This window comes from Dichotomopilus funicola (assembly GCF_033296635.1).
Source record: "Dichotomopilus funicola strain CBS 141.50 unplaced genomic scaffold C8A04scaffold_3, whole genome shotgun sequence".
Taxonomy (NCBI): Eukaryota; Fungi; Ascomycota; class Sordariomycetes; order Sordariales; family Chaetomiaceae; genus Dichotomopilus; species Dichotomopilus funicola.
This window is the reverse complement of record NW_026944024.1, coordinates 546,465-564,595: the sequence shown is the minus strand read 5'-3', so window position 1 is coordinate 564,595 and position 18,131 is coordinate 546,465. Positions and strand designations below refer to the sequence as shown.

General features: G+C 57.9%; 3 protein-coding genes across 3 annotated transcripts; 1 reads left to right on the top strand and 2 right to left on the bottom strand.

Moving 5' to 3' along the window:
- Positions 1-309: 309 nt before the first annotated feature.
- On the bottom strand, positions 310-2,381 carry C8A04DRAFT_34136 (C3HC zinc finger-like-domain-containing protein; the record flags this gene model as incomplete). Its single annotated transcript, XM_062782727.1, has 3 exons — positions 310-873; positions 907-1,499; positions 1,574-2,381. The coding sequence occupies 3 exons, from the start codon at positions 2,379-2,381 to the stop codon at positions 310-312; spliced, it is 1,965 nt and encodes a 654-aa protein (XP_062640790.1).
- An 849-nt stretch (positions 2,382-3,230) lies between these two features.
- Positions 3,231-7,196, bottom strand: C8A04DRAFT_34135 (E1-E2 ATPase-domain-containing protein; the record flags this gene model as incomplete). Its single annotated transcript, XM_062782726.1, has 2 exons — positions 3,231-7,087; positions 7,124-7,196. 2 exons carry the CDS (start codon positions 7,194-7,196, stop codon positions 3,231-3,233), a joined length of 3,930 nt encoding a protein of 1,309 aa, XP_062640789.1.
- A 3,521-nt stretch (positions 7,197-10,717) lies between these two features.
- C8A04DRAFT_34132 (sulfite reductase) lies at positions 10,718-16,243 on the top strand (the record flags this gene model as incomplete). The annotated part of the gene is made up of 6 exons (XM_062782725.1): positions 10,718-10,759; positions 10,811-13,921; positions 14,503-14,585; positions 14,716-15,030; positions 15,092-15,729; positions 15,816-16,243. The coding sequence occupies 6 exons, from the start codon at positions 10,718-10,720 to the stop codon at positions 16,241-16,243; spliced, it is 4,617 nt and encodes a 1,538-aa protein (XP_062640788.1).
- Positions 16,244-18,131: the final 1,888 nt, after the last annotated feature.

Sequence of the window (18,131 nt, the reverse complement as noted above, 5' to 3'; positions counted from 1 at the left end):
GAACTAGAATTCGAACTGGAAATGGAGATGGAAATCGAAATGTAGAGGAATATAGAAATAGAGATGAGAACAGAGAAGTTTCCCAACATAACTTTTAATAGTTATCCTATCCCGATTTCTAGTTTATCCGGTTTTTATGCAATGCGGCGGACAAATGCTATCCAGGCTCGGCCCATCCATAGCTCACCCAACCTACCTCAGGGGCTGCTCTGGATATGATCATGCACGAATATAGAAATTGCCGAGGACAATTTAGGGGGAAAACATAGCCCCGTTGACAATTAAGGTATATAATTACGAAATACCTAGCTACATCCCTTCACCACCTCCACCTCCATTTCCACCTGCACCTCCATTTCCACCTGCACCTCCACCGGCACCCTCCCCTCTATCCTGACCCAGCCCTTCCCTAGTAGATCGCACCGAATGTGCCGTCCCCGGCCGACTACTACTCCCCAATTTCCTCAACTTGCCCCCACTCCCACTCCCGCTCTTCGAGCCCCCAAACAAACTCTTAACCCTCCTTAACCGGGACATCATATCCCTGTCCTTTTTCGCCCTCACTTCCTCTTCATTCTCCTCACCCTCTTTGGGCTCGCCATCTCGGTTCCCGAATAGACTGCTACCGCCGATGGAGCGGATGGATAAGGGAGTACCGGTTTGGAGGGCCGCGAGTTTACTGCTGCTGTTGGTGATGTTGTGTGGATGTCCGCTGTCGACGGTCATGGGCCGGCGTTCGGGGGTTTGTGGGATGGGTGGTGCGTTTGTGCTTGTGTCTGCTGCGCCTGTGGCGGTGGTTTCCTTGTTGTTGAGATTCGGCGCGGGCATGCTGCTCTTGCTACGGCTGTGACCGAGACCGAGCCCGAAACGTTTCTCTTTGGGGGTCGCGGTAGGGGTTCTCTTGACAGTGCCGGTTCCGCTGAGACGGCCCCGGATAAACGCCTCATTCTTTAATCCTACCACCAATACCTCCCATGCCGCCTGCTGCTGCTGCTGCTGGCCGGAGCCGTTGCTGGTACTGTTACTGTTACTGCTGCCCGGATTCCGCTGTGCAGCGGGATTCTTCCAGGGACAGAAAAACCGGTGTTCCCTCAACGGATCGAGGTGGTCCATGGGTGCGGGGACCACCACGGTGCGAGTGTTCGGGTCAATCTCGCGGGACTTGAACATCCACAGGCCGAGGCGGCGCAGACAGGTGTGGCAGGAGGCGGAGTTGGGGATGGGGTGGCCGAGTTGTGGGTGCAGGAGGGATTGCCAGCCGAGGAGGGCGAGGGCTAACGCGGGGCGGTTGATTTCTTGTTGTGGCTGATTTGCGGGGGAGTTGGTCAAGAAGTCGGGCGGGAGGTAGGAAATTACAGCATCGAGATCAAGACCCGGGGGAAGACGTAGGTTGAACTCGTAGGGAAGAAACGCGGCGCGCTCGCACAGCTCGTCATACCGTTGGCGAAGGCCTTGTAGCGCGAGTTTCGGATTCGGCAGCGGCAGACGTAGAAGGGAGTCTAGAACACACACAAAGTTGGTCAGCAACCCCCTCGAGAAGTCGAGACAGGAGAAGATAGAGGAAATAATTCACCATCACACCCCCTCTTCCGCCATAAACAATCCTCAGCATGCGCCTCCCGTATCATCTCAACATACGTATCCACCACCGACTCAGCGACCTCACCCGCAATCAACACCGCAACCTCCTTCCCATCCACCTCCTTCTTGTTCACCCTCACCACCAGCTCCCTCCCACACAGCGCACACCGCACGCGCTCTTTTCCCTGACACGCCCACCCGCGCTTCGCCCACTCCACCTCGCTGACCCGCTCCGGCTTGGGCGTCCAGTCGGTTAGTTCCTGGAAGGTGGCCAGGCGGCGGAGGAGTTGATCACGGTCGTTGGGACAGTATTTGGGTGGGGGTGGGCGGCCGGTGTGGTTGCTGTCGTTGTCGTTGTCGTGAGCGGGCGTGCCGTATCGGCTGCTGTTTCTCGTGGGGGTACCCCAGTTGCGCATTGTGACATTGGAGATAGTAGTGGTGTTGTTTGTGCCGCTCGGCGGGACGCTGCGGATGCTGGCCGGGGACGAGCGCATGTCAGGCGTGCCCTGGAGGTTGTTGTTGTTCGCCGCGGCGGTCGCGTATTTCGAGGGGGTCGTGGTCGTGGGGTTCGCGAGTCGGCGTTTCTTCTGCAGATCGGCTGCGAAGCTGGAGTTGCCGCTGCCATCATCGCGACCACCGGGCGTCGGCATGGTCACGGCTGTCCACGGACGGTAGGGGGAGCTTCCAGACTCTATTGCTGCTTGCTGACTGTCGCGATCGGGGTTGCCGTACTGTGGCGCTGGGCGGTTGTCGATGCCGTGGATGAGGGCGTTGAACTTGCGTTTGACGGTGGAATTCATTTTGGTGTGCTTTTTGGGGGGGTTTGCCTCTGGGCCACCCGGGTACTACCTCTTTTTCCCTTTTACTCCGCTGACGGCGTGTGCACTCGGCGATGCGATTTCCGGCTGGTGCGCTCGGCGGCTGTGCTCGTGCGGCTTGAATGGTCGCTGGGGTGACGACCCCACTGTTTGTTACGCAGGTTCTTGGGGAATACCGGATGTTCGGTACTTTTGACTGTTTCTCACAAGGAAGGCGTCCTATGAGTGTTCGGCGATAATCAGACGCGAGATCGAGTTTCTGCAGAGGTGAGTCGATGGAATCCTGGATGGAATGGGAGTCGACTTTTTGTTTGTTCCATGTTGACTTTGATTTGGAGCTGGGAAGCTGGGAGGGCTCCACAGGAGCTTGCCGCTAAGGTTGATGGCCCGAGCACGGACCCTGGGCCTTTATTTTTGGATCAACGTGACTGGACTCTCATCAACTGATAACCCGCATCTGGAGTTTGAAGCCGAGTTCTTTCACAGATCAATGATCAGCCCAATCAATTCTAGCCACGCTGCTCTCACGTGTGGTCTCTCAACTAACAGTTAGATTCACTGGACGAAGAAATGACAAACTTGTGAAACATGAATTATGGGTATCTATCTCATAAACCAGCGCATCACTGTGCTCGCTTTGCCTGACCAGCATTGACCCTAACCCTCCCGCAAACCCGCTCTCACTCGCTCGTCCAGTCGTACAAACCAACCCAAAAGAGAAAGAAACCACCCAACCAAGACCCCAAAAACCCGCGCAAACTCGCTCAACCTAGAATAATAAACCCGCTTCTTACACGCTTGTGTTATGTATACCTTCTCCGCTGCCATCACTCACTCAATCCTCCTCTCCCGGAACCCGACCCCCCTCACCCCAACCCTCAACATCAACGAACTCAACACCACACTAATACTACTCAACGCCATCGCCAAACTCGCCCAAACCGGATCCAACCTAACATGCTGGCCCTTGCTCATAATCGGATAAAACGCCCCCGCCGCCACCGGCAGCGCCACACAATTATACACCACCGCCCAGCCAAAATTGAATTTAATCCTCCGGAACACGACCCTCGACAAATCCAGCAGGTCGACGACGGCTCGCAGGTCAGATTTGACGAGGACAAAGTCGGCGCTGCTGATGGCTACGTCGGCGCCGGACCCGATGGCTACGCCGACGTCGGCTGTGGCGAGGGCCGGGGAATCGTTGATGCCGTCGCCGATCATGGCTACCATGGCGCGTTGGGTTTTCTCCGAGGGGTTGGAGTCCGAAGAGGAGCCGGCACGGAGGGTGGATTGGAGGTACTTGATCTTGTCGGCTTTGCCGGTGGGCAGGACGCCGGCGATGACTTGGTCCGGGGGGATGCCGAGCTGGGCGGCTACGGCTGCGGCGGTGGTCGGGTTGTCGCCTGAGAGCATCCAGACGCGGGTACCGCGGCCTTGGAGGGCGGCGATGATGCGCGGGGCTTCGGGGCGGATGGGATCGGAGATGGAGAGCGCGGCCGCGAGGGTCCAGTTGTTTGTGTTGTCTGACTCTGGCTCTGTGGTGGGGGTGATAGCCCGGGTAGCGACCAGAGCGACAGACTTGGCTTCGGACTTCCAGCGTTGGAGCGTGGCGGTCGTTGTGTTTGGGATGGTGACGGCGAAATCGGCCATGAACGCTTCATTGCCCACCGCGAGTTCGAACGCACGAGTACTACCCTCCTCCTGTCCCGAGGTGCCCCGATAGGTTGCCTTCATGCCCTTCCCGGGAACCTCTTGCAACCCATCGATATCCACCCGCGCCGAGGTATGCTCCGCACAAAACGCCACAATCGCCTTAGCAATCGGATGACTGCTGTTCTCCTCAACAGCCTTCAATGTCGCCAACACGGCCTCCTTCTCCCCTTCCTCCTCCGGATACACCTCCGAGTCCGTGATCTTCGGCTCCCCGCCCACCGTCAACGTGCCCGTCTTGTCAAAAACAACACAATCAATCCGACTGGCCTTCTCAAACGCCTCGCCTCCGCCCTTGGCTAAGATCCCATGCTTCGCCGCCAGCCCACTCCCAACAAAAATCGCCGTGGGAGCCGCCAACGCCAAACCACACGGGCAGGCGACGACAAACACGGAAATGGCAAACTGCAGCGAGAAGGCGACCCACCCGCCCGAGGTGACATCCAGGTAATGGTCCGGAATATGCCCACCAAGGCCAAGCGAGAGCCAGATGATCCACGTAAACACAGCGATAAAAGTGACGACAGGGACGAAATACGACGTCAACAAATCAGCGACCTGCTCGATAGGCGCGCGCTTGGTCTGCCCCTCGCGCACGACATGCACAATCTGGTCGAGCATGGACGACCCGGCCACGCCTGTGATACGCACCAGCAGCGACGCGTCCTTGTTGACTGTGCCCGCGAATACCCCGTCGCCGACCGCCTTGGCCACCAGCCGGGACTCGCCCGTCAGGCTGGACTCGTCAAAATTGCTCTGCCCGCGGACCACGACGCCGTCGGCTGGCGGAGATGCGCCGTGCGTGACGCGGACGACATCGCCGAAGTCGAGCAGGTCGGCCTTGACGACGACATCCGCTTCTTTTTCGGTCCCGTACCCTTCGACCAGCACCGCGGTCGTCGGCCGCAGCTTGCCGAGCATCTCGACGGCGTCGCCGGTTTTGCTCTTGCTGTAACTCTCGATCAGTCGGCCGAGCAGCAGGAAGAAAGTCAGGAACACGACCGAGTCGAAATAAAAGTTGCTGTCGTTAACTTCGGCGGGTTGATACACCGCCGCAGCAATCATCTGGCTGACCGAGCTGATGAACGCGATTGTCGTCCCCAGCGACATGAGCGTGTTCATGCTGCCGAACCGATAGAATCGCTGCAACAGGGGCACGCGACTGCCACGACGCCACAGCGTGCGGATTTCCTTGATGGCGCGTCGGTGGAACAGGTCGGCCGCGAAGAAGTACACGGGCGTGGCCATGATGAACAGCGCGATCTGTGCCCGGCTGATGCCCGACACCCAGCTTTTCATCAAAAAGTGCTTGGCTCCGTCCGGCGTGTGGGGCACCAGCGACATGTAGACAATACCTATCACGAACGACGGGATGCACACGATGCCGGTGAAGATGGTGCGGAACAAGATCTGCCGGCGGTGCTGGCGCTGGATCTGCTTGGAGCGTTCTTCGAGCGTCGGCGGGTGGTACACCGATGCCGTGAACCCGGGGTCGCTGGCCTCGATGGCTGCGAGGATCGTGCGGATGGTGAAGCCCGGCGCGTTTGGTGTGTATGTAAGCTTGAGGATCGGCCGCTGGCGAGTCGGCGGCGTCAGCACCTCCAGTTGTCGTCGTCGGCCGTTGCTGTTGTCACTACGAAACCCCGCGAGACTGCTGGTAACCCGCTCCGGGCAGTGCTCGCAGTACAGACCCTCGATACGGATTTCGACGGTGCGCTCGGGCTCTTCCTCTTCTCCGTTGTCTGTTTCCTGCGCAAGGCTGACGACGGCGTCTAGTGCCGCGTCGTAGCCGAGATCCTCAATCTCATCGACTAGCTTGTCCGCGTTGGCCCGGCCCTGCACGTCGATCGCCGCGCTGTTGGTGAGCAGGTTGACCGCGATATCCCGCACCCAGTCTTTCTTCTTCAACTCGCGTGTGATGTTGTTGGAGCACGCTGCACAAGTCATGCCGCCGATGGCTACGGTGGCTCTCCAGAGGTCGGATGTAGCTGGGTCTGTTGTTGTCACAACACCACCGGCTTTGCCTTTGCGTTGCTGCTTGCCCTGGCTGAGCTCGGTCACCGAGTCCAGCGTGGCCTCATACCCGAGATCCTCGACGGCCTCGACCACCTCATCGGCCTTCTCCTTCTCCTTCACGTCCACCACCGCGCTATTCCCAACCAGGTTCACCACCACGTTAGCCACCCAGCTGTGCTTCTTCAAACCCTCGGTGATCATGTTGGCGCAGGCGGAACACGTCATGCCCCCGACGGCCAACGACACACGCCATAGCTGAGGCACGTCCGTGTCACTTTCGATCGCGACGAAGGAGCCTTGTTTGCTGGCGTCCATTGCCGTGCTCGTGCCAGTGCCAGTGCGAATGCCAGCATGCGAGACAGGGCCCGAGCTTACGAGCGGGCTGGTTGGCTTGCTCAAAGGCAAAGTGTCATGGTGGGACATAGTCCCGGCCGCCCGCTTTTCGTCTGTTTCGATCATTCCCACCGCATTGTTGTTGCGGCATTGTTCACAGTTGGCCAAGTGGGCCCGGTTCTTTTGGGATTGGTGCGAGGACTGCCGGCCAAGTGGCCTGAACCACCTGCTAAGTGCCGACGTTGGTCGGTCCATGTTGGTGCCGTTGATATCCGTGTCGTTGGTGTTGTTGTTACAGTGTCCGCTGCTGTCGCTGTTGCTGCTTTCCCCTTGTTGCTGCTGACTTCCTCCCGCTGCTTCCAGGTCTAGATCTAAGTCAGAAACGTCGCCCGCCGAGTTCGTGATACCGCATATCTCGAATCCGCTCTCCTCGAGGGCGTCGCGCATGCGTCGGACAGACGCTGCGGGTGTGTGCTCGACCGTCACCACCGAGGTCACCACGTTTGGTGAAACCCACTTGATCAGATTCTCGTTGCCGGAGTCGTGCAAGAGAGCGTCCTTGATCGTTGATACGCAAGTTGGACAATGGAGGTTGGCTAGCAGGAAGGATGTTGTGGTCGTGTTTTCTCGTGTTCCTGTTGCGGATGAAGACTCTCCTCCACGTCCCGTTGTGGTGTTGGATATGACTGCCGCTGCCGCTGCCCAAGGGCGACGGCGAGTGGAGGTGCGTACCATGGCTGGAGATGCTATATATGAGATATGCACCCCAGTCTTCCCCAGAGCTGCCCAACGCAGTTCAATCCCACTTCCTACGGAAACGCCCCTCCCCCCCTTGCTACACCAGCAAGCGGAAATCGAAAAGACGAAGATCTAAAATGGGATGTGCCGACCCGCAGTCGGCTGGCTGCTGCCAAGGATGACAACTAGGGGTGTGGGCGTGTGCGTAGACGGACTGCTGTGAAGCGAGCGATGTGATGCGGTCGTCCCGCTGTGCGTTCTCCGCAGTTTCTTTTTTTCCCCTGTCGCTACACTACCGCACTTTGCGCCTTGCTGGGCGTGCGTCTGACCTGCGGTTATCTTCGCTGCTGCAAGTGTGTCACCCGAGTGATTGGCGATGTCAGTCGGACGGGGCCACTGTGGGCGGAATAGATTAAAAGGGCTTCCGTTCTAGGAAATGCGGACCGCTGCGAAGTCGTCTGCGCCGGGATATAGGCTGAAGTCTCCGACCTGAAGCGGTTTGTGCGTTGTTGTTTGCGGTTTGCTGACCGGAAGCCGGGGTGTTTCGCGGGAAAAGGAAAAACAAAAAAACGCTAAAAAGCTAAAATAAAAAATCTCGAAATGCACGAGCCGTCGAATTGTTTGATTGCAGGTCGTCGGTGCCGGTGATGCTGCAAGGTGTTGTTGACAACGGGCACCGTCGAAATGCCGTGCAGGTTCGGAGGACGGGTGATAATTAAATTGGCCAGAGCTGGGAACCAGCAAACAAGACACGGCGACAAGCAGACGGGAGACAGCTGACCTGTTTCATTTAAAGCCAACGACAATTCGCGTCATGGAATGTCGTTGAAGGCAATCGTCACCGTGCCGTTGTTTGCCCCCTTGAGACCAAGAAAATTATTCAGCAGGCGTTTTACGCACAATTCTCGCACTTTTTTGGCTGATGCCAAGATGGATGGCATCGGCGGCCTGGATTCCGTGATGGTTTGGGATCCGCCCGGGGTGCAGCCGCAGCGGAGTCACCACCCGCAGTGGTTTTCCCAGTCGTGCTTTCCTTTTCAGCGAGAACTTCTCGCCGGGAAGGTTCAATGTTCCCTTGCAAGGAGGCTTCCCGGGTTTGGATCTTCTCGGTCCGTCTCGGACTTTTGCTGCAGATCTGAGTCTGGGGAGCGGGCCAGGCTTGCCAGGTTCCTATTTCCGGATCGTTGTTGACGTTGCATGTTCCCATCGAGATCAATCCAAATCCTGAGTCAACGTTTTCCACCCCAATATGCTTTGTCATGACCTCGAAAAGGCGGCAAAACTAATCAAGACAACCTCATCCAGCTTCAATAACTGCAGTTTCGTCAAGACTAAACACCATTCCATTCTACGCCAAGCATGACCGCATCATCCATTCCATAACCCTTTGCGACTGGCCGTGTGGTTCCCAAAAAGGAAGGGTGGCGAATCGAAGCGATTGGCTCTGCGAAACACACCCCTCCCCCAAACGGCGCACAAAACCCGCAACCCGTTTCGGGACCAGCTCCCGTAGACACACGCACGCCGCACGCAACGCGCAAAATTTGCTTGCGAGCCTGCCAATTCGGCAAGTCCGAATCCAGTTACCGGCGGCGAGTTAGGGCCGTCGGGGTAGGTTTTCGGATCCGGACTTAGCTCGACTGGTTTCCATGTGTTTCCGCCCGGTGATTCGGAGCCGGTCACGGGGGGTGTTGACTGCCGAGTGCGGGGCATGTTGATCGGTCGGCGCCGGCTTGGCAGCGGGGTGTTGGCCCATTGGGTCAGAGTGCAAGTGACGGATTGAGAATGAGGAAAGGATGAGAGGATTCTACGAGGAGCGAGATGAATCCATTTGGTGAGTTACGCATAATGGTTACGCAAACCATCAGAGAAAAGATCGTCTGGTCATAGGTTTGCAAACAAGTCTCGTCCGCTAGCACGCCTCAAGGCTGCCAAGATCAAAATCGTTGGTGGTTAAGAATGGAGACGCTAGGAAGCTGGAGGCAGAGCCGCATGACAAAACATTGAGGGCCCTATTCTTAAACGACAAACTCATTCCAACCTGATTCCGGCAGAGAGAATGACTTTCCCATAGTTTAACACCTTCAACTTACTCGGGGCTGCCCTTGCGAACGACCAGCCAGACTCGTCTCGAAATTTGAAGACCATAAACGGAATGCCAGACGTCTACAACGCTCATCATCACACAGGTCACATGCCGGCGACTTGGTAAAATATGACAGCGTTACTTCAATACGCCAACACTGAACTCGACCGACTCCGCGTGGTTTGGTGAACCAGCCCGGAACCAGCCCGGGCGAGACGGGGCCGGGGCGGACAAGTGGGTCACCCGGCCCCGGCTTGGCAAGACATCGGATCGGTTCCTGGGTGAAGGACAGATATTGGACAGAATTGCCACTGAAGAGGACCGGGTTTGGAAACGATACCCCCACTGAACCCCCATCTTTTACACTGTCTCACTGCATATGGCTGCTAGTTGAAGATGAAGTTAAAGAAAGCAGGTGTTCGCCACCCAGGAACTGAAGTCGCCGAACCGACAGACATGGTGAAGCTCGATGAATTCTCAAATCCAATGCCGGTATCACGTGGGCTGGACGAGAGAATTGGGGCGACCAAAGAACTGGCTAAATTCATCCTTCCTCTCGGCCGACTGATGTCTTGGACGCGGGATTTCAATTACCACTCCAATTCCCTCGCCAAAGAAATGTACTTTGTCGAGGCGAACAAACCCATGGGACATTTTGCGATTGCCACCGATTGCCACCGACAGCCGCAACAAACCACACCCAAAACTCGCCCAAAGTCGCAAAACTCGATCCTCCATGCAGCGCAATCGGAGAACAACCCACGTGGAAGAACACGTGCAGCTGACAAACCCACGCAAACTTCAACGTCAAACCCAGCGAACCCCCACAAAACCGCCCAATACGGACTAGCGCAGATCACGCCATCCAGCGTCAATTAACGACACCGCGAGAATGAGGTATCAGGAACGCCCACATCAGCCCGTTTCGGGTCCAGATTTTTTTGCCAGCGGGCGGATGGACGCGCACGTTGACTGCGGACACTGACTAAACAGTGGCTGTCGGCGGGCTCGGCTACGGAGAAGACCGCGCCGGGTTACGCGGGTGGGAACTGTTGGAAGGCGAGGTACTTCGTAGAAAGTGAAAAAAAAGATGGACCACTTACTTTTCTTACCTTGCGCCCTCGGGCTTCGTGTTGTTTCACTTTTCTCTCCCTAAGCTCTTGTCTCTCACTCTTTCTCTCCCTTCCTCTCACTCTCTCTTCTTTCCCCTGGCACCCAATTCCAGCAATTCTCGCTGGCGCAGTCCCTGCTCTCCGTTTTTGCCGTCCGCAAGCGCTTCGAGGCAGTCCCCGGGCCACTCTCCTGCCTCGTGCCTCGGTACCTTGCGAACGCCCGTCCTTCCGCTCTCCTAGAGGAAGCCTTCAAGGACCACTTTGCCGACGGTGCCATTGTTGAAACAGACGACGACACCGAGACCCCAAACGACGCCACGATGCAATTGAAGCACGAAGCTACCACGGGCGGCGCCGTGCCGGTCCCGGAGGCCAACACCATTCCCGAGAAGGCCCAGGAGGCAACAACACAGGGAGTCTCGATCCCGCTTTCCTCCATCTCCGGCCCGACCTACGCCACCGGCCAGCTGCTCGTCCAGCAGACCGCGTACAAGCTCTCCGACAAGATCTTCTCCTTCTCCCCGGAGACCTTTGATCTCGACACCGCCGTGCGGGACTGGTCCCAGGCCGGCGAGCAAAACATCCACGGCGAGACCACCACCGTGGTCCCCCTCCAAACCCGTTCTGGTGCGGGTACCTTGGCCTTGGGATACATCTTCTCCAAGGACTTCGACCTTGCCAAGCGGCACATCCCCCAGACAGTCCTGGCCCCCTCGCTGACCCTGCGACACCTCCGCCCGGCCCTGGACCAGCTGTCCCTTCTCTACGGCGTAGCCAGCCCGTTTGTAGCCCACGTCGCCGCGGCGGATTACTCCGCCCACGACGGCCTGGTAGCCGAGTACGAAAGCGCGCTGCAGATCGCAGAGGACCTGGGCCTGGCGCTCGTAGCGAGCACCTCGGCCTACGAAGCCCAGCACATCTCACTGCTAGCTACACTCCTGGCGTCAATCCTCCCCACGCTGCACGTGTACGATGGCATCCGCACCGCGCGGGAGACGCTGCGGGTGGTGGACGCGCTGAGTGAGACCAGTATTGCCGAGACGTACAAGAAGATCGCGGCGGCGGCTAACGCGCTGAACAAGCGGTTGGACACGGCGGGGAAAGTGATTGACCTGCTGCATGCGTTCAACGGCGAACTCGGCACGTCGTACGCGCCGTTTGAGTACCACGGCCATGAGGAGCCGGAACTGGTGCTGGTGGTGTTTGGGAGCGCCGAGGCGCAGCTGGCTAAGCAAGTCGCCAATACCCTCGCCGCCGAGGGCAAGAAGGTCGGCGCCATCAACGTACGCGTCTACCGGCCTTTTATCGAGGAGGCCTTCCTCGCTGTGCTCCCCGAATCGACCCGCCAGGTGGCCGTGCTCGGCCAAGTCCGCGACGCCACGGCGGTCGAGGACGCCTCAGTGCAGTCGGTGCTGTACGCCGACGTGCTCACGGCGGTGTCCTTCTCGGACCGCTCGCAGCAGCTCGTGGTGATCGACGTCAAGTACGCCGCGGCGACCACCCACACGCCAAGCTCGATCGCGTCCATCGTGCACCAGCTCACGTCCAAGGAGACCCAGGCGGAGGTTGCGCTGACGCTGCAGGCTGTGGAGCAGACGCGCCAGTACACCTTCTGGGATGTTGATAACTCGGCTGCGTTGGCGGCGCCCGCGGCGCTGGGCAAGCTGTTGGCGCGCGAGGCGCCTAACAATGTGTACATCCACGAGACGTATGATAACTTGGTGCAGGGCGGTGCGGTGCGGACGGATATCCGCAGCTCTGAGTCGCCGGTTGAGGCGCCATTTGCCGTTGAGACCGCGGATGTGGTCTTTGTGGGTGAGGAGAAGCTGCTTAAGGATGTGGATATCCTTAATGGTGCTAAGGCCGGCAGCGGCAAGGTCATCCTGCGGCTTCCGAACTTCAAGGAGGAGGAACTCGAGAAGCGTATCCCCGCAGCTGCGCGGAAGCAGATCCAGAAGAAGGGCCTGGGCTTGGTCGTTCTCGATTCATCGTTCTCACCTGCGCTAGAGAAGGATGCTGAGCTGCTCACCCAGCTTGCATTCCTGCAGGTCGCCCGGCCCGAGGTCACGCTTGCGGAGCTCGCCAAGCTTGGTGAGGTCAACGAGAGCCAGGTGACACTGGCCGAGTTTGCCGATGCGCTCGCGCAGGCACTCAAGACAATCGAGGTGCCAGCCAGCTGGGCCGAAGTCGAGGAAGCGCCCCCCGCCGTTGCCCCCCGCTCAGGGCTCAAGCCCATTAGCTTTGTGCCCTTCGATAAGAACGAGGCCGAGCCGGCGCTCAAGCTGGACAGCTGGCAGGAAGCAGCCAAGGGCCTCGTGTTCAAGGAGGCGTACGGCACGCAGATCGAGCTGCGCCCCGACCTCACGGTCAAGACAGCCACGGTGCACGTCAAGGAGAACCGCCGGCTCACACCGGACGCGTACGACCGCAACATCTTCCACATTGAGTTCGACCTGGGCAACTCCGGCCTCACCTACAACATCGGCGAGGCCCTGGGCATCCACGCCGACAACGACCCGCAGCAGGTACTCGACTTCATCCAGGCGTACGGCCTCAACGCGGACGACCTCGTGCAGGTCCCCTCGCGCGAGGACGCCGCCGTGGCCGAGACCCGCACGGTGTACCAGTCCCTGGTGCAGAACCTCGACATCCTCGGCAAACCACCCAAGCGGTTTTTCGAGGCCCTAGCCGAGTTCGCCGCCGACGAAGCAGAGCAAAAGAAACTCGCCTTCCTCGGCGGCAAAGACGGCGCCGACGAGTTCAAGAAACTCTCCGAAGTCGAAACCGTCACCTACGTCGACATCCTCCAAACCTTCCCCTCCGCCCGCCCCTCCTTCCCCGATCTGGTCCGCATCGTCTCCCCGCTCAAACGCCGCGAATACAGTATCGCCTCCGCGCAAGCCGTGACCCCGACCTCGGTCGCCCTCATGATCGTCGTCGTCGACTGGGTCGACAGCCAAGGCCGCACCCGCTACGGCCAAGCCACGCGCTACCTCTCTGGCCTGCTCCCCGGCACCGCCGTCACCGTCTCCGTCAAGCCCTCGGTGATGAAACTCCCCGTCGAAGACACCGCGCCCTTGATCATGGCCGGTCTCGGCACGGGTCTCGCCCCCTTCCGCGCCTTCATCCAGTACCGCGCAATGCAAAAGGCACAAGGCAAAGAAATCGGCGCTATCCTGCTGTACCTTGGCAGTCGCCACCAACGCGAAGAATACCTCTACGGCGAGGAATGGGAAGCCTATCTCGATGCCGGGGTGATCACGCTGTTGGGCGCGGCGTTCTCGCGGGATCAGCCGCAGAAGATTTATATCCAGGACCGGATGCGGCAGACGCGGGAGCAGATTGTGCAGGCGTACATTAAAGATGGGGGATCGTTTTATTTGTGTGGGCCGACGTGGCCGGTGCCGGATGTTACGGCGGTGTTGGAGGAGGCGATTGCGTTTGAGGCGAAGGAGGGGGGGCGGAAGGTGGACTCAAGGAAGGAGATTGAGAGGTTGAAGGAGGAGGGGCGGTATGTGTTGGAGGTGTACTAGTTTCTCACTGAGGATCTCACCTGGAGAAGTTGAGGTGGTTATTATCGGTTATTCTCGGGCAAAAAGAAGACAGCGGTTTATGTTGCTGCTGCGGTTGTTGATGTATTTCTTGTTGTTTCTTTCTGTGGCATATATATTTTCTGGACACCCAATTGAGCCTTGCATGGCATTTTCCTCTTGGAAGCTACTTTCTGGTCAACAAGGTGCGCTGTCACCCTTGATTCTAACTACACGTGTATGTCTCGTGATCCAGCAGAATCCAGGAGAGACGTCCCCAAATTGTGCGGGGAAGGCTCCGCAGTGGATCTCGCCCCCAAAGTCCAGACCAACATGAATCAGCTGGGAAGGAGCATCACGGCCTAACCCCAACCGGCGGTACCCGTTGGGACTCTCGGGAGTTGCTTAGCCGGGTGTGGGGTAAACCTCGGTCTCTCACTGCCAATACCTAGGTACTATGGTAATTAGAGACCTACTTCCGTAGGCCCGTTGGTTGCAAGGACCGGTTATTGGATTGAGTGTGACGATTTAGTCTTGAATTTAAGTTTGGTATCATCCGAAAACAACATATCCAGCCCTTGAAACTATCACAAGACGAGACGAACACCATGACAGCAGCCATCCGCGCCCTGCCCAATGTATGCCCCGCTCCGGCTTCGTCTTCTGCTCATATTCCAACTAACCATGATATAGAGGGCCACACGCGCAGTCAACCTCCTCCGCACCGTACAATTCACCCACCCGCCCTCTTGTCCCTGCCACTCCAACCCCAACCACCACCACCACAGCCACCCATCAACAGCATCCACCATCTCCCGATTCGCCAACCGGGCTACGAATAGCTCCCGCAACTATGCCACCCCTCAAACCCCCCAAAAGGAGTACGCCTTCGAAATGGCCGCGTCCTCCATCCGCTTCGGCCCAGGCGTCACGCGCGAGGTAGGCATGGACCTGCGCAACATGGGCGCCAAGCGGGTGTGTGTCGTGACGGATCCGACGGTGGATAAATTGGCGGCGATGCAGCAGGTGCGGGAGTCGTTGGATCGTGAGGGAGTGGAGTATAAGGTGTTTAGTGGTGTGCGCGTTGAGCCGAAGGATTATTCGTCTGTTTCCTTCCCCCGGACTACCTATCCCTGAGGAGATGGAAAACTGACAGAGAAACAGCATCAAAGAAGCCATAGCCTGGGCCAAACCCTATGCCCCCGACGCCTTCCTCGCCGTCGGCGGCGGATCCGTAATCGACACCGCCAAGCTCATGAACCTCTACACCACCTACCCGGAAGCCGACTTCCTCGACTTCGTCAACGCGCCCCTCGGCAAAGGCCTCCCCATCGAACGCAAACTCCACCCCCTCATCGCGGTGCCCACCACCGCCGGCACCGGCAGTGAAACCACCGGCACAGCCATCTTCGACCTAGCCTCCCGCCGCGCTAAAACAGGCGTCGCCCACCGCAACCTCAAACCCACCCTCGGCATCTGCGACCCCTTAAACACAGCTACCATGCCCTCCGCAGTGAAGGCGTCGTCCGGCCTGGACGTGCTCTGCCACTCGCTGGAATCGTGGACGGCCATCCCTTTTAACGAGCGTACCCCTCGCCCGACGAACCCCATCTTGCGACCGGCGTACCAGGGCGCGAACCCAATCAGTGATATTTTCTCGTTGAATGCCTTGAGGCAGACGGTGAAGTATCTGCCGCGGTCAGTGCGGGATCCGGAGGATGTGGAGGCGCAGAGTGAGATGTTGCTCGCGAGTACGTTGGCCGGGGTTGGGTTTGGGAATGCGGGTGTGCATTTGTGTCATGGTGAGTCTCTCTTTTCGCTCTCTTCTCCCCCCTTTCCCCTTTCCCATTCCCCTTAAATCAGTCAACAAGTCATTAACCCCACCTAGGCATGTCCTACCCCATATCCGGCCAAAACCCCGGTTACCACCACGCCGGCTACCAACTCCCGGACCCTCTAATCCCGCACGGCGTCTCCGTCGCCGTAACCGCCCCCGCCGTCTTCCGCTTCACAGCCCCCTCCAACCCCGACCGGCACCTCGCAGCAGCCGAGGCCTTCGGCGTAGACATCTCCACGGTCAAACGCGAAAGCGCAGGCGAAGTCCTCGCCGACGCACTGACCAAATTCCTCGCCGACCTGGGGGACCAGCCGAAGGGACTGAAAGCGCTGGGGTTTGGGAGGGAGCATATTGCGGAGTTGGTGGAGGGGACGATACCGCAGGCGAGGGTGTTGAGTTTGGCGCCTGGGTTAGCGGATGAGGTAGAGAGGGAGCGGGAACAGTTGGCGAGGTTGTTTGAGGAGAGTTTGGAGCATTAGGGCGTGTGAACTTTAGGGGTAGGACTGGTTACAGAATACAAATCACCACAACCTTCTTCTCTTTTGGGACACCTTTCCTTGTCCATGATCTGTGATAAGTTCAATCTCGTGATATTACCCGAGACTCTCCCAGGAAACATCTCACCAGTTGCCCCTTCGTCCAACATCCCCAGAAACTAAATTGACAGAGTTTCCATCCGAGAACTCAAGCTAGAGATTGTCGAATGGTGCTTGCCTCAGCCTTCTCCGAGGCCTCCCTCTCAGAAACCTTGCCCTAACGTGATTATCTATCAAGATGTACCGGGCATCACGACTAGTCGCTAGACCGGCGTGCAGAGTGCTTCATCAAGAATCTGTCGCAGAAGTACCGCTGGTGGTTTGTCTTTTTGCCCCACTGGAACAAATTACGCATTGGAAGAGAGCCCAGGGTTGAGATCTCAGTCGGAGCGCAAACTTGAGACAAGGCCATCAGACATGCAGAAACCAGGTCAGGCAATCTTCGCCGACGACAATTGCTACGCCCCCCCCCCCCCCGCCCCCCCCAAAACAAAAAGCACCGCCCTTAATCATCCTTAATCATCATCATCAATCTGGTAGCTAAAGGTAGCAACAATATCCCGTGAGCGACAAAGGAAAGAAACCAGCAATCACACCCTTGGACACAACCAGCTCTATCCATAGCATCAGCCAGCGAAACTAGAGCAAACGTTAGACCAAGTTTCCCCCACGAGTTTCTTCTTTGGACCAGGGCTTCTTACGGCAGATGCGCCGGCTAGAATGACCCGACGGCGAAATGACCCGCCTTCAGGCGTTCATATCCATCCTCATAGCCCGCTTCCAGGGAGCCGCTCCCAGCACTGTCGTTTAGTCAGAGGGAGGATAACCTGTCGGTATCATCGCCAGTGTCAAGGCGGACGCCAAACGGCGACAGACAAAAGCGGCTCGGGCGGGGCAGGCGGAATGTATCTGGTTTCGTTGTTTTCTACAATGATACTGCGTCAGCCAGAGCCGCAAAGAGTTTGAAAGAAAAACGAACCAGTATGACGCGAGCAACGCCTTTAAGGGCGGAACAGAGGAGGAGCGGCCAGCGAAGCGCCGTCAAGTTGTTCCCCAAGGTCCCTAGGAGGTCGACGTTCAACTCGTGGCTGCGACCGACAGTGGACAAGCAGAACTTCCCAGCCCCGAGACTATGGCGAAAGACTGTCGAGTGTCAAATCATCTGGCCATCGCACCTTGATCGCTAGGGACAGCGGTTCGAAGAGAGGAGAGACGTACTGAGGACGGGCAGACGTTCCGGGTTGGAGTGCAATGGGCACATTTGCGTCTTGGCCTGTTGAATAAGCCCTGTCAGCGTCATTGCCGAGATTTCGGCGCGTCGACAACACTTACTTGTGAGGGAAAGAAACAAGGCCATGTCCAATGTCGACTGACTGGGGGGGGCAAGAGGCCCGCACTTAGAGTTTGGTATATGGTGTTGCTCGTTGTCTGGGGGACGAGCGGGTGGGATGCGAGTCTGAACCAGTGTCTGGGGGAGAGAAAAAAGCAAGCGTAAGATATCGTGCTCGTAAGGATGAGCTGGGGCGGGCTAAGGTCGAGTGATGCTCAGAATTAGTGAACGGAGGGAAGCTTTTGGGATTTGAAGTGGGAGGCCGCCGGGGTTAAATACATAAAATCACATCTCAGGGGCTCCTTCTGACTTGTCTGGCTTCATTGTTTACTCGTTCGCGGGAAACTACCACCGCCATCGCAACTTGCTCCTTAACACTCAGGACGGATTGTCCGAGGAAGGAATTCCTGTCATTATCATGCCACGGAAGCTAGAGGTTTGAGAGACTAGTGAAAGGGAAAGTCCAAAGGCGGCAAACGGACTCAAACTCGACAATGTAAG